The sequence below is a fragment of the Hyperolius riggenbachi genome, chromosome 2 (assembly GCF_040937935.1).
Source record: "Hyperolius riggenbachi isolate aHypRig1 chromosome 2, aHypRig1.pri, whole genome shotgun sequence".
In the NCBI taxonomy this organism is placed as follows: domain Eukaryota; kingdom Metazoa; phylum Chordata; class Amphibia; order Anura; family Hyperoliidae; genus Hyperolius; species Hyperolius riggenbachi.
In genome coordinates, this window is record NC_090647.1 from 326,435,598 (window position 1) to 326,448,595 (window position 12,998).

Below are 12,998 nucleotides of genomic sequence, written 5' to 3' on the forward strand. Positions count from 1 at the left end.
GCCACCCATCAATCAGCCCCTAACGGGCAATCTGATCACCCACACCAATAGATCGCCCGCAGATCCGACATCAGATCACCTCCCAAGTGCAGTGTTTACATCTGTTCTCTACCCTAAACCCCCACTAATTACCCATCAATCACCCCCTGTCACTGTTACCCATCAGATTAGACCCTAATCTGCCCCTAGGGCACCCAATCACCTGCCCACACCCTCAGAACGCCCTCAGACCCCAGCCCTGATCACCTCGCCAGTGCATTGCTTGCATCTATTTCCCCCCTCTAATCACACCTTGAGACACCCTTCAATCACCTCCTGTCACCACCTGTCACCCCCTAGCACACCTACCCATCAGATCAGGCCCTAATTTGCCCCGTGTGGGCTCCTGATCACTCGGCCAAACCCTCAGATCCCCCTTCCGATCACCTCCCCAGTGCATTGATTGCATCTATTTTCCCCTCTAACCACCCCCTGAGACACTCATCAGTCACCTCCTGTCACCCCCCTAGCACTCCTATCCATCAGATCAGGCCCAATGCAACCTGTCATCTAAGAGGCCACCCTGCTTATGACCGGTTGCACAAAATTTGCCCCCTCATAGACCACCTGTCATCAAAATTTGCAGATGCTTATACCCCTGAACAGTCATTTTGAGAAATTTGGTTTCCAGACTACTCACGGTTTTGGGCCCGTAAAATGCCAAGGCAGTATAGGAACCCCACAAGTGACCCCATTTTAGAAAGAAGACTCCCCGAGGTATTCTGTTAGGTGTATGATGAGTTCATAGAAGATTTTATTTTTTGTCACAAGTTAGCGGAAATTGATTTGTATTATTTTTTTTTTCACAAAGTGTCATTTTCCGCTAACTTGTGACAAAAAAAAAAAAAAATCTTCTATGAACTCACCATACTCCTAACGGAATACCTTGGGATGTCTTCTTTCTAAAATGGGGTCACTTGTGGGGTTCCTATACTGCCCTGGCATTTTAGGGGCCCTAAACCGTGAGGAGTAGTCTAGAATCCAAATGCCTCAAAATGACCTGTGAATAGGACGTTAGGCCCCTTAGCGCAATTAAAATCATTTTCCGCTACCTTGTGACAAAAAACAAAAAATCTTCTATGAACTCACCATACTCCTAACGGAATACCTTGGGGTGTCTTCTTTCTAAAATGGGGTCATTTGTGGGGTTCCAATACTGCCCTGGCATTTTAGGGGCCCTAAACCGTGAGGAGTAGTCTTGAAACCAAATGTCGCAAAATGACCTGTGAATTAAGGTACTCATTGGACTTTGGGCCCCTTAGCGCAGTTAGGGTGCAAAAAAGTGCCACACATGTGGTATCGCCGTACTCAGGAGAATTAGTATAATGTGTTTTGGGGTGTATTTTTACACATACCCATGCTGAGTGGGAGAAATATCTCTGTAAATAGACAATTGTGTGTAAAAAAAAAAAAAAAAAAAAAAAAAAAGCAAAAAAAATTGTCATTTACGGAGATATTTCTCCCACTCAGCATCGGTATGTGTAAAAATACACCCCAAAACACATTATACTACTTCTCCTGAGTACGGCAATACCACATGTGTGGCACTTTTTTGCAGCCTAACTGCGCTAAGGGGCCCAAAGTCCATTGAGCATCTTTAGGCTTTACAGGGGTGCTTACAATTAGGCACCCCCCAAAATGCCAGGACAGTAAACACACCCCACAAATGACCCCATTTTGGAAAGTAGACACTTCAAGGTATTCAGAGAGGAGCATAGTGAGTCAGTGGCAGATTTCATTTTTTTTTGTCGCAAGTTAGAAGAAACGGAAACTTTTTTTTTTTTTTTTTTTTTGTCTCAAAGTGTCATTTTTCGCTAACTTGTGACAAAAAATAAAATCTTCTATGAACTCACCATGCCTCTCAGTGAATACTTTGGGATGTCTTCTTTCCAAAATGGGGTCATTTGGGGGGCATTTATACTATCCTGGAATTTTAGCACCTCATGAAACATGACAGGTGGGCAGAAAAGTCGGAAATGCTTCAAAATGGGAAAATTCACTTTTGGCACCATAGTTTGTAAACGCTATAACTTTTACCCAATCCAATAAATATACACTGAATGGTTTTTTTTTAAATCAAAGACATGTAGCACAATAACTTTCGCGCTCAAATGTATAGGAAATTTTACTTTATTTGAAAAATGTCAGCACAGAAAGATAGTCATTTTTTTGTCAAAATTCATGTCTTTTTTGATGAATATAATAAAAACTAAAACTCGCAGCAGCAATCAAATAGCACCAAAAGAAAGCTGCATTAGTGACAAGAACATGAGATAACATTCATTTAGGTGGTAGGTTGTATGAGCGAGCAATAAACCGTGAAAGCTGCAGTGGTCTGAATGGAAAAAAAGGCTCTGGTCCTTAAGGGGTGAAAGACTGTGGTCCTCAAGTGGTTAAAGCGGTATTGTCACCATAAAAATGAAATTTCAACAGCAACTGGTCTGAGTGTATTAAGTGATAAAGATGCCAATCCTGCATTGAAAACTTGCAAAACTTTTTCTGCTGTTATGGTTTGTAGTTATCACATACTTTAGGAGCACTGGCCCTAGTGCCAAACAGTTGAATGCTGGGAGTTATTTTTAACTATAACATATTCCTCCTCTTCCATTTATTTCCCTATCTAGCTGCTTATCAGAAACACCCTCTGATTACTTGTGTTTACAAGCAAGGCTGAGATGACTCAGTGATTGGATGTGTAAATAAAAAAATAGACAGTGCAGTTGTTAGTATACACCTCAGTGGGAGTGTCTGAAGACTCTGGGAGGAGGGCAGCTAATGAATACACAATGAGCAAGAGAAGGTAGGGGGGAAAACAGGAGTCAGGGGGGATATGATGTCAGCATTAGCTTGGCAAGATGGCCACTGCCTAGGATAGGATTTTCTGCTTTTCCTGTATAAAATTCACAGGAATCATTACGTGGATAGCACAATACATCTGTTATGTGTCGCTTGTTCTGTAAGGGGGGGAGGGGGGATTTTGTTAAAATCGAAACGCTGCAGTGAGAACACCCTCACTGTGACACTGCTTTCGCACTTTGCCGCTCTGCAAACAGTGTGCAATCGGTCATAGTGTTAACCAGTCCTAACAAAAACATGGAGTGATCTCTGACAAAGCAGCACAGGAGGCATCAGCCATTTGCCCTGCTTGTCCAGTCTGAACTGCCAACCACTATGCATTTGTATAGTTTGACTTCATATTTTGCACTTTCTTATGATCTTGGTAGAATTGTTCACCATATTCCTTGATGTATTATTTCTAGCTTATAGCATGCTTTAGCAGCTGTCCAGGCAAGGTAGCCTCTCCAGTGTCTCACCTGTTTAAAGCAGTGCGGAGGGGCTGGCTGAGATCCCGTCTCCTTCAGGTATTTTTCCCAGCTGAAGTGCCCTGCATAGGAATATTACAGACTGAATAAAACAGCGTGCTAAGGCTGCTCATTTTTATAAATGGAAAACACAACATTGCTGATGCTAATAAGGTTTACTTTAGACCTATCACAAACATGTATTGTATTTCTCTCAAGTTCTGCAATCAAATTGCTCCAACAGTGATGTCTTAAACTGCACCTGAAGTGACAGTGGCATGATGAGATAAACATATAGTACTATCCCTACTATGAAAATTTCACATGTTCATTTCTGTTTTTCAGTACAGCAAGAGTTAAAAACTGTTATCCACACAAAATAGCTTGTCAAATCAGTGTGGCTTCCTGCACAGTGAGTAGAATCCAAAACAGCTGAGAGACAGTGAGATAAGGATTCTTATAAGGTTTTCCTGCAGGGCAGTTCAAATTATCATTAGTTCTGTGTCCTATTGCATATTTAGTAGGTGTGCATTGTGGGTAACCACAAATGTTCATGTATAACTGAATTATTGCAAATTTCCTTCTGTTTTAAGAAGGCAATTACACCAAGCTTTGCTTTTTTAGTAGGAGGGTTTTTTGGTTCCCTTTATCCCCCTATACATTCCTAGTAGTTTGGGTCACCCTGAGCTGCTTGGTTACTCTATTTCAGCTAAACAGAGCAGGGTGTGGATTGTAAACAGTAGTGACAGTCTGATGCAATCCTAAAACTAAAGTTATAAAACAGAAAATAAAAATAGGAGATTCTTTTCTATACTACTACTGCTGTTCTATTTATCATCCATACTACACATACAATTCATTATCTCATAAGTTTATTTTCACTTTAATTATGTGGGATAGCTGTATATCCTCTTATTTAAAAGTAATTCTCTTTTCAGGTTCAGCTCAGGGTGCTACATTATGGAGAACCAGGACCACCTATAATGCGGCTATCTACTGTAGTGCGCACAGAATTACTCTCCACTGCCTCCTTTTGACACTGTCAAGTTAAAAATGTATTGAGCTGACAGACATTCCAATTAGTGGTGCTTGGATACCCCTTTTCAAAATCCGGACTGGATCCGGATACCCAGATATCCAATCCGGGTCGGATATCAGAGTTCAAAATTTTCCAATCCGGATCCGAATCGGATATCCGACCTCAGTATCCGGGGTATCCGGCCAGATTCCGATAGCTGGATAGAAAAAACGGAAGTGGCCTTTAAATTGCTTTAAAAAGGGTTTTTAGGGTAAATGAGGCACGTATCATCATTATTTTGTAAAGGGGAACACTAATTGATGATGTGGGGACTTCAAATCCCCCCCCCCCCTTCCCCCCAAAAAAGGCTGTCAATTAACATTAGGCCTAGGTTCCAGAAAGCGGTCGTGCAGCCCACATTGTGTCCAAAGTCCAACCGCACAACTGGGACATGACAGTTTTCAGCCAAGACACCTCCAAAAAATTACGCCGCAATTGTGTTTTGGGTTAAATATAGGTGGTATCAGTGGCCTGTGGCACCCTGGCCTGGCGGTGGGAGCTGCACAGGCAGCAGGAGCAGGGCAGTGCTGCAGGTGTAACGTGTGCCAGGAGCATGCCGGACGTGTCACTTGCCAAGTGGCACTTGGGTTATGCGCCCAAATATCCGCAGATAGCTATCCGGATTTTGGCGCAGATAGCTATCCGGATTTGGGCCCAGGTATCCGGAATCCAAATCCGGTCGGATAGCTGAAAAAAGGTCGGATATCCAGGTTACCCGGATGAGCATCCCTGATTCCAATAACACCTATGACCCTGTGGTATATTGAACTGAGGCATTAGATAAGGTACTCTTCGCATGGCACACTACACATTTCTGTGATAAGAGGCAAGACAATTAAATAAAAAACTAAAAGCTCTGCCTGTCACAAAAATGCTGTATGGTTTCAATAAAGGACACATGGAGTGAGAGGCATATGGCGGCTGCCATATTTATTTCCTTTTAAACAATACCAGTTGCCCCACGTCCTGCTGATCTTTCATGCATCAGTAGTGTCTGAATTACACCCCTGAAACAAAAACGCAGCTAATCCAAACAAATATCTGATCTGCATGGTGGTTTAGGGTCTATGGCTAAAAGTATGATGCTGGGAATACACAATGAGTTTTTTTCGTCAGATAGATGGCTGGATAGATAATTTCTGGCAGGTCTGATCTGATTTTGATCATTTTCTAATCACTTCTATACAAATCGATCAGAAAAATTATCGAAATCAGATCGGACCCGTCAGAAATTATCAAGCCATCTATTGGTCGAAAAAACTCATCGTGTATTCCCAGCATTAGAGGCAGAGGTTTGTAGGACAGCCAGGCAATCTGCACTGTTTAAAATGAAATAAATATGGCAGCCACATTATCCCTTTCACCTGCACAATGGCATCTTCTAGCACTTTCTGAATGTGACCTGGGGAAATTATGATTTTTAAACAGACGACATAAATTTGGGTCACAGGCAGACTGGATAGCTATATAGTCAATAAGGAGTTGGGTTTTTCAAATACATTAAAAAGTTGGTGGTATTGCATAAAGGGCAACATCCTTTTGTGACTTTGATATGCTGATAACCTGAGACATATTTATTTCACGGTCTGCATGTCTATAAAAATAAAAATGCCTTGGATAACCCCCCCCCCCCCCCCCCCCATTCCCCAACCCAGCATGCATCCTATGCCGCACATTAAAAGTATATGACTACAACCTAATCATACCTTGATGGGTGTGTGAATCTGCAGGTCTCCCATGCCTCCTCCCATCCTTCCAATCTACTGCTGAAAAGTATAAATATGTGGATCACTATATTATTTCAAGTGCTTGTATCTAAATGATTTTAAAGAATATATAAACATTTAATGGACGAAAACTCTAGTATGGTTACATGAGTACCTAATGTCGATTAGTGAAAACAGCTAGTGTGAATAATCACTAATTCAATTATTTATGATAATTTCTAGGGGTATGATCAAATGTGTCCAGATGATTTTAGAACTTTGCTTGCAATGACACATTATTGATATACAGGTATATACAGGACATTTGCTTCTCATTTAATCACTTTTACAATAAGCAGTAAGAGTACTAACAATTCCAACTACACCACGTACATGTGCTCTCCGAACTGAATCAAATAATTACCCCTCAGATGGCTGGGTTTTCTCATGACTCCAGCAGCCAGGAAGCTCTACGCAGGTTTGTAAAGTGCCAGATCCGCAGTTCTTCAGAGTCACCAAGTTCTGATGGGAATGTAGAGACTGACAGCTGAGGAACTGAATGTGGCCACCTCAGGTGGAACCAAGTAGAAGCCAAGTCCTGCTACGCTTTAAGCTAATCCATTCCTTTTAGCAGTTCTTGAATTTGGCACACTGTTTTCAAAAGCATTGCATCCCAAAAGATCTGCAAAAATACGAAAGCAAGTAAACAGTAACTATTACAATATTGTGTAGATATTCCATGGTGATGACTTTATTCAGGAGCTGGACACTGAGGATTCCACTAAAAGTCAGAACCAGTACGGTATGGCGCTACCAGTACAGTATGGCACTACCTGGGTTATGATAAGACTGTTCACTGTAACGCTACATCTGAGGGGAAGTTGCAGGCTAGCAGTGATATTATAATTCTGGTATTTAAAGCCCAACTTCAGACACAAATGCTTCTCTTGTCTTCTAAAATACAAATTTTTTACCTTTTTACAAGATATTTGCAAGAAATCAGATTCCGTTTTGTTTTAGGGAGGCAATATTGTATTTTGTATAGCTTTTTCAGCATGGAGTTTTCTGGTTCATTTTGCTCTCTATAAAGATCCTGGAGAATCCAGTTCTCTGTGACTTCATTGGGTGCTCTGTAACACCTAGCCCTATGTATAAAAACTCCCTGATAAACATACGTGTAAAATAGATCATTAGTACAAGCCATGTCCTGTAGCACAGACTTGCTTAGCTGGAGGCTGCAATCTTTCCAGAAAGTCCAGTCTGTAGCCAACCTCTTAAAGTCTAAACAGTATGGCTATGCCAGCCTGCATTTAAAGGGAAATTCTATTTTTGGTTATAGTTTAGCTCTATACATTACTAGGATGAATGGCAACCCTTATAACAGCCTGCTTAAAGTGGTCTGAAACTGACATAACATTCAATAAAAATGTGTTTTCCTACTTTTTATTACTCATACAGTTATCATATTTGCTTTTGTGCACACGTAATATTGTCTGTTTACAAATTGCAAATTTCCAAAGTGTAGTTTCTCTTGCCCTGAAAGCTGCCATTGCATTTTATTCTTTTTCTATTAACTGCTTTTTATTATATATTAAAATCTTCTAATGAGCTATTCTGAACACTGTGTGTGCCTGAAGCAGAGACAGTTTCTCAGAGAGTGTTTGTTTACATTCCAGTGTTCATGCATTTGTGTTTAAAGGAATACTGTAGAAGGTTGGGGGAAAAGGGAGTTGAACTTACCCAGGGATTCTAATGGTCCCCTGTATACATCCTGTGCCCGCGCAGCCGCTCACCGATGCTCCGGCCCTGCCTCTGGTTCATTTCTGGAATTTCAGACTTTAAAGTCTGAAAACCACTGCGCCTGCGTTGCCATGTCCTCGCTCCCGCTGTTGTCACCAGGATCGTTCTGCGCAGGCACAGACCATACTGGGCCTGCGCAGTACGCTCCTGGTGACATCAGCGGGAGCGAGGACACGGCAATGCAGGCGCAGTGGTTTTCAGACTTTAAAGTCTGAAATTCTAGAAGTGAATCGGAGGCGGGGCCGGAGCATCAGTGAATGGCTGCGCGGGCACAGGATGTCTACAGGGGACCATTCGAAGCCACAGGTAAGTTCAACTCATTTTGCCCCGACCCCTACAGTATTCCTTAGTACAAAAGTACCAAAATACTGTTATCTCTAGATGGAGAGATTTACACATCTTGTCAGAACAGAAAACAAAGGACCTTATTCCAGATAAGAGATGTGGAAACAAACAGCAGTAAAAACTCAACTGAGATTCGAACTTCCTGGAGTTGTGCTTTAATCAATTTACAAGAAAACAGCACCCAGAGTATTTTGGCCTGGAACCCACTACAAAGCTCTATCGCTAATCGCAATCGCTAATATTTTGTAAGTGATTTCATGAGCGATTTTAAAAAGTGTAAACGTTTTGTCAGCGATTGTGTAGCGATTTGCGATTAGCGGTTTTAATTCTGATTGGTCCTTTCAATTAATTTAATTTGTACAGTGTGCAGTAATTTAAAAACGCTAGCAAAATCGCTCTGTGTAGATTTTGACAAGAGATTACGTCAGCGTTTACATACTTTACATTGCAGAAACGCTAATGTTAAAAATGCTGCATGTCCTGCGTTTGCGATTTTGGTAATCGCAATCGCTCCAGTGGAATTTGGCCTATCCATTAACATTAGCTCAGCGTTTAGGGATATCGCTAGAGTTTTGAATCGCTCCCTAAACGCTAAAAAAAAAAAAAAAAAAATCGCTCTAGTGGGTTCCAGCCCTAAATCACAGCTTCCAGAAAATCAAACATGCTGAAAAAAAAATTCTACCAGAAACAAAGAGAATTAGTAGTTCAATATTAACTGGCTGCTGACAAAAGTTCATTTTACTTTTTCTTGTAAAAGTCTACCTTAGCTCCACCCCTTCCTTTCTATTGGTTCTTAGTGTGATGGGTGGCTTTACTGACCAATAGGGATGCTAAACCTTTGAGCTCACATTAAACTGAGCAGATTTCAGCAGTGTAAAGGTACGTACACACAAACTCGGGTGAAGCGTCCGCTAAAGAACACCTCTGCTGAGAATTTTGTGTGTGTATGGCAGCCCCCGACCCTTCCCGATGCGGCAGTGAGAGATCCAGCCTGCCAGATCATCTCAGCAGAACACTCTTCTCCCTCTTACCCCCCTTGTTCAGCCGTTCACCACTTGTCCCTCCATAGTAACTGAATGCATCGTTCGCTTGGAGGCTAATGACGTGTCTATACAGCATCAGCCACAAACTGTCACCTGAGGAATGGAGCCCTGATCCCTGCTTGGCAACAGGAACTGCATGTGTGTACCGTCACAGAGACGGGAAATGCAGTTTTACCCTTCTCCTCACAGGCGTCTCAGCAGCCACTTCACTCAGCTCATACTTTACACTGTTAAAGTGCTTTGCTTACTGAGCACTTAAACTACACAAATGTAAAACAGGACACTGCATAGGGCATTGGTTGTATTATAAAATGCACACTTACTTGGCCAAATTTGTTTTCCCTTCTTAGTGTCTTCCTGATGCTGCTGCTGCAGAAGCTGAGTTTAGGTTCTCTGCCCCGCCCCATACAAAAACACACCCCCTACTCCCCTTCAGTAGTGCTGTGGCCCAGCACCTCCTCTCCCACAATTCACTTTCCCACTAATTGGTGCAGAGGGTGGAACAAAACTGCTGAAAAACTAGCATGCAACGAAGTGCTGAAACAAACTAGCATGCAACCGCTACGGAATGTTGCCCCCTGCAATACAAGTTGGGTGTCGTGCTATTTAGCAAGTTTGATTCTGTGGCTGAGAAGCTCACTTTATTAGGTAGATGGGTAACAGACACTCAGTGAGCAGAAGGAAGCACCCCTTCTGACCACACATTTTAGGGCCCATTCACACAGAAATTGCTAAACTCAATCGCAAACGCTGAGCGATTGTCTGGAGTTTTCCAGCGATTTTTCACAGTACAGAAAGCTTTTTTTTCAGCGATTACCGTTTTACGATTTCTAGTTCAATAAGCTGTGTCTGTCTTTCATAAACAGGAAATGACATCTGCACATGAAAAATAGGTGTTATGTGGGTAAACTGCAAGGTTTGATGGGGAGAAAATAAATAAAATCGCTGGAAAAACCGCTGTTGAATGTGAACAGGCCGGCGCTTCTAGAGCGATTTACCAGCGCTCCTATACTTAACATTGAAGCGCTAATCGCTCAGAAAATGCTGCAGCAACGCGTTTGCGTTTCAGCATATCACTTAGATGAGAACACTTCCATATACTTTTCATTGTACAAGCATTTTTTCAAAACGCTAGCGATTTTCAGCGATGCTGAAATCGCTTGTAAAGCGCACAAGTGTGAATGGGCCCTTAACTGGCCCTAAATCCCTGGAACTATTGATTGTACTGGAACAGAGTTTTTACAGGAGATAACTTCTGGCTGTGCATTCTTTATCAATCACTTCCTATTGCTCATATGTGGACAGGTTTAATAGTAGAACTCTAGGCAAAACATTTTCCTAACCACCTCTGTGCAGAGTGAGGAAAGTTAAAGCGCTGAAAAAAAATCCCACAACCAACATATTAACTAGAACATTAGTAAAAATGCCTGCGTCTCTTCGCAATCATAAAGCCATACATACTACTCGGCAACACTCACAGCAGCTGTATTTTTCTGTTAAAAGAAACAGCACACAACAGTGCAGTATACTTAAAAACCTGCCAGCCAGCAGGATTCTATTGCGATGGATGCAAAGATCTACTCAGATTTTGCATTGCACAGTATTATGACCAGTGGCAGTGTGAGCAGGGCCGGCCTTAGGTTTCACAGCGCCCTGAGTGAAAACCTGATTTTTGTGCCCCCCCCCCCCCCCCCTTCATCCTCCCCACCCCCATTTAGAATGATAGCACAGCACCGACAATTTGCACCACGCGTTATAGCCGCAGTGCGCCTTCCCCCAAAAAACGCCCTCAGACTCAGTATAGGTGCCCCAATATAGGATCTCATGTGTAGGTGCCCTCAATATAGGTTGCCAAGCATAGGTGCCCCCAGTATAGGAAATCAGTTGAAGGCCTCCATCTCCCCCCACCCCCCCCCCATAGGTAGCCAGCCATAGGTAGCCAGCCATAGGTGCCCCCAGTATAGGAAATCAGGTGTAGATGCCCTCAGTATAGGCAACCAGCTATTGGCGCCCCCTTGGAGGCCGGCGCCCTGAGCGACCGCTCCGGTCAAAGGCCGGCTATGAGTGTGAGTATACTGCTGAAGTTTCATACACGCTAGAAAGAGCTCAGCCCAGGTGGCCATTCAGGGCTCTGTTAGCCCTAAAAACCTAGCATATGTACAGCTCCTACCCCCACCCCACCCAGATCTTTTTGTGCAACAATCAATGAGGACTTTTTTTGCCACCTTACCCCACCAGTCACTTCATGGTGTGTCACACAGTCATCCCTCCTCTCCATAGAAAATGTCAACTGCAGACAAAAACATCTCTGAATAATGCACATGCTCGGAACTGTCACCCAAGCGAATGGTTCTCTATGGGTTACAGTTATTGTATGTACAGTTGTGTTCAAAGTTATTCAACCCCCACTGAAATGGAGTGTTGATTTTGATCATTTCAGTCAACTTGTTTACAATTAAATCAAAGAGGTACTTGTAAGTCAGACAAATATAACATAACATTTACCGTATATACTCGCATATAGGCCGAATTTTTCAGCACAAAAAATGTGCTGAAAAGTCACCCTCTCGGCCTATATGCGGATCATATGCCTGTGCCTGTGGTGGGGGTGTGTAGACTAACCTGATGCGGAGTCAGGAGGACCGTAGAAAGTGCCTGCAGCAACGTTTCCCAGGTGGTCGGAGTGGAAAAGAAGCGCACGGAGAACAGCTAATGAGCAGACGCGATCGTATGCCCAGGGAGATCCCAGCAGCAGGAGGAGATCCACGTAGCGGCGGCTGGATGCCCGGGGGGAGATCCACATAGCAGCGGCTGGATGCCCCGGAGGAGATCCACAAAGCGGCGGCTGGATGCCCCGGAGATCCACATAGCGGCGGCTGGATGCCCCGGAGGAGACCCACATAGCAGCGGCTGGATGCCCCGGAGATCAGTGCAGTAGCGATAAACGGCCACCCAGAAACAAAGCAGGAGCGCTCTTCCGTGTTCATAATCTCGCGCTCTCTGCTGTCTCTGCAGCTTGTGAGCCCATTGGCTAGTAATAGCTATTACCAGCCAATGGGCTCACAAGCTGCAGAGACAGCAGAGAGCGCGAGATTATGAACACTGAAGAGCGCTCCTGCTTTGTTTCTGGGTGGCCGTTTATCGCTACTGCACTGATCTCCAGGGCATCCAGCCGCCGCCGCTATGTGGATCTCCTCCGGGGCATCCAGCCGCTGCTGCTGGGATCTCCCTGGGGATGCGATCGCTTCTTCTCATTAGCTATTTTCCGTGGGCTCCGCTTCCGCCCCGATCATCTGGAAAACTTCGCTGCAGGCTCTGTAAGCCTGCTCAGCATCAACGCTGCACTCTCCGGTCCTCTTCAATCAAGATCAGGTCAGTTTGCACACCCCCACCATGGCACTTGAACCTTTAAAAGTGATAAGTAGTAGTACACTACAAACTCCCTCAGATTCTTCTACTTATACTGGTGTGCACGTACATAAATACATTGTTTCTTACATTGTTCCAAAAGACACATTTAATTGAGGCTGTTAGCTCATAACTTATCAGCATAAATATGAATGAAAATAGACTTGAAGAGGATAATCTTCAACTGTCTTCTAGTTTTAGTTCTTCTAGTTCTCATTTCATGGCTGATCTCTCATAAAGGTATCTGCAATGTTTTCATAAACATGAAGAATTCTAT

At 43.3% G+C, this 12,998-nt stretch overlaps 1 protein-coding gene across 4 annotated transcripts in view; it reads right to left on the bottom strand.

Annotated features, from left to right (window-relative positions):
- The window catches only part of SCMH1 (Scm polycomb group protein homolog 1), a 47,706-nt gene that overhangs the window by 26,431 nt on the left and 8,277 nt on the right, over positions 1-12,998 (bottom strand). For 3 of the 4 annotated variants that reach the window (XM_068269286.1, XM_068269288.1, XM_068269285.1), the window contains exons 2-4: positions 6,550-6,807; positions 6,126-6,185; positions 3,354-3,424 (exon numbers count right to left, since the gene is read on the bottom strand). In XM_068269286.1, the coding sequence (XP_068125387.1) occupies positions 3,354-3,424; positions 6,126-6,185; positions 6,550-6,574 (156 nt within the window). In that variant the 5' untranslated portion in view covers positions 6,575-6,807. The remainder of the gene's footprint in view (positions 1-3,353; positions 3,425-6,125; positions 6,186-6,549; positions 6,808-12,998) is intronic. The other variant, XM_068269287.1, reaches the window with a different exon arrangement.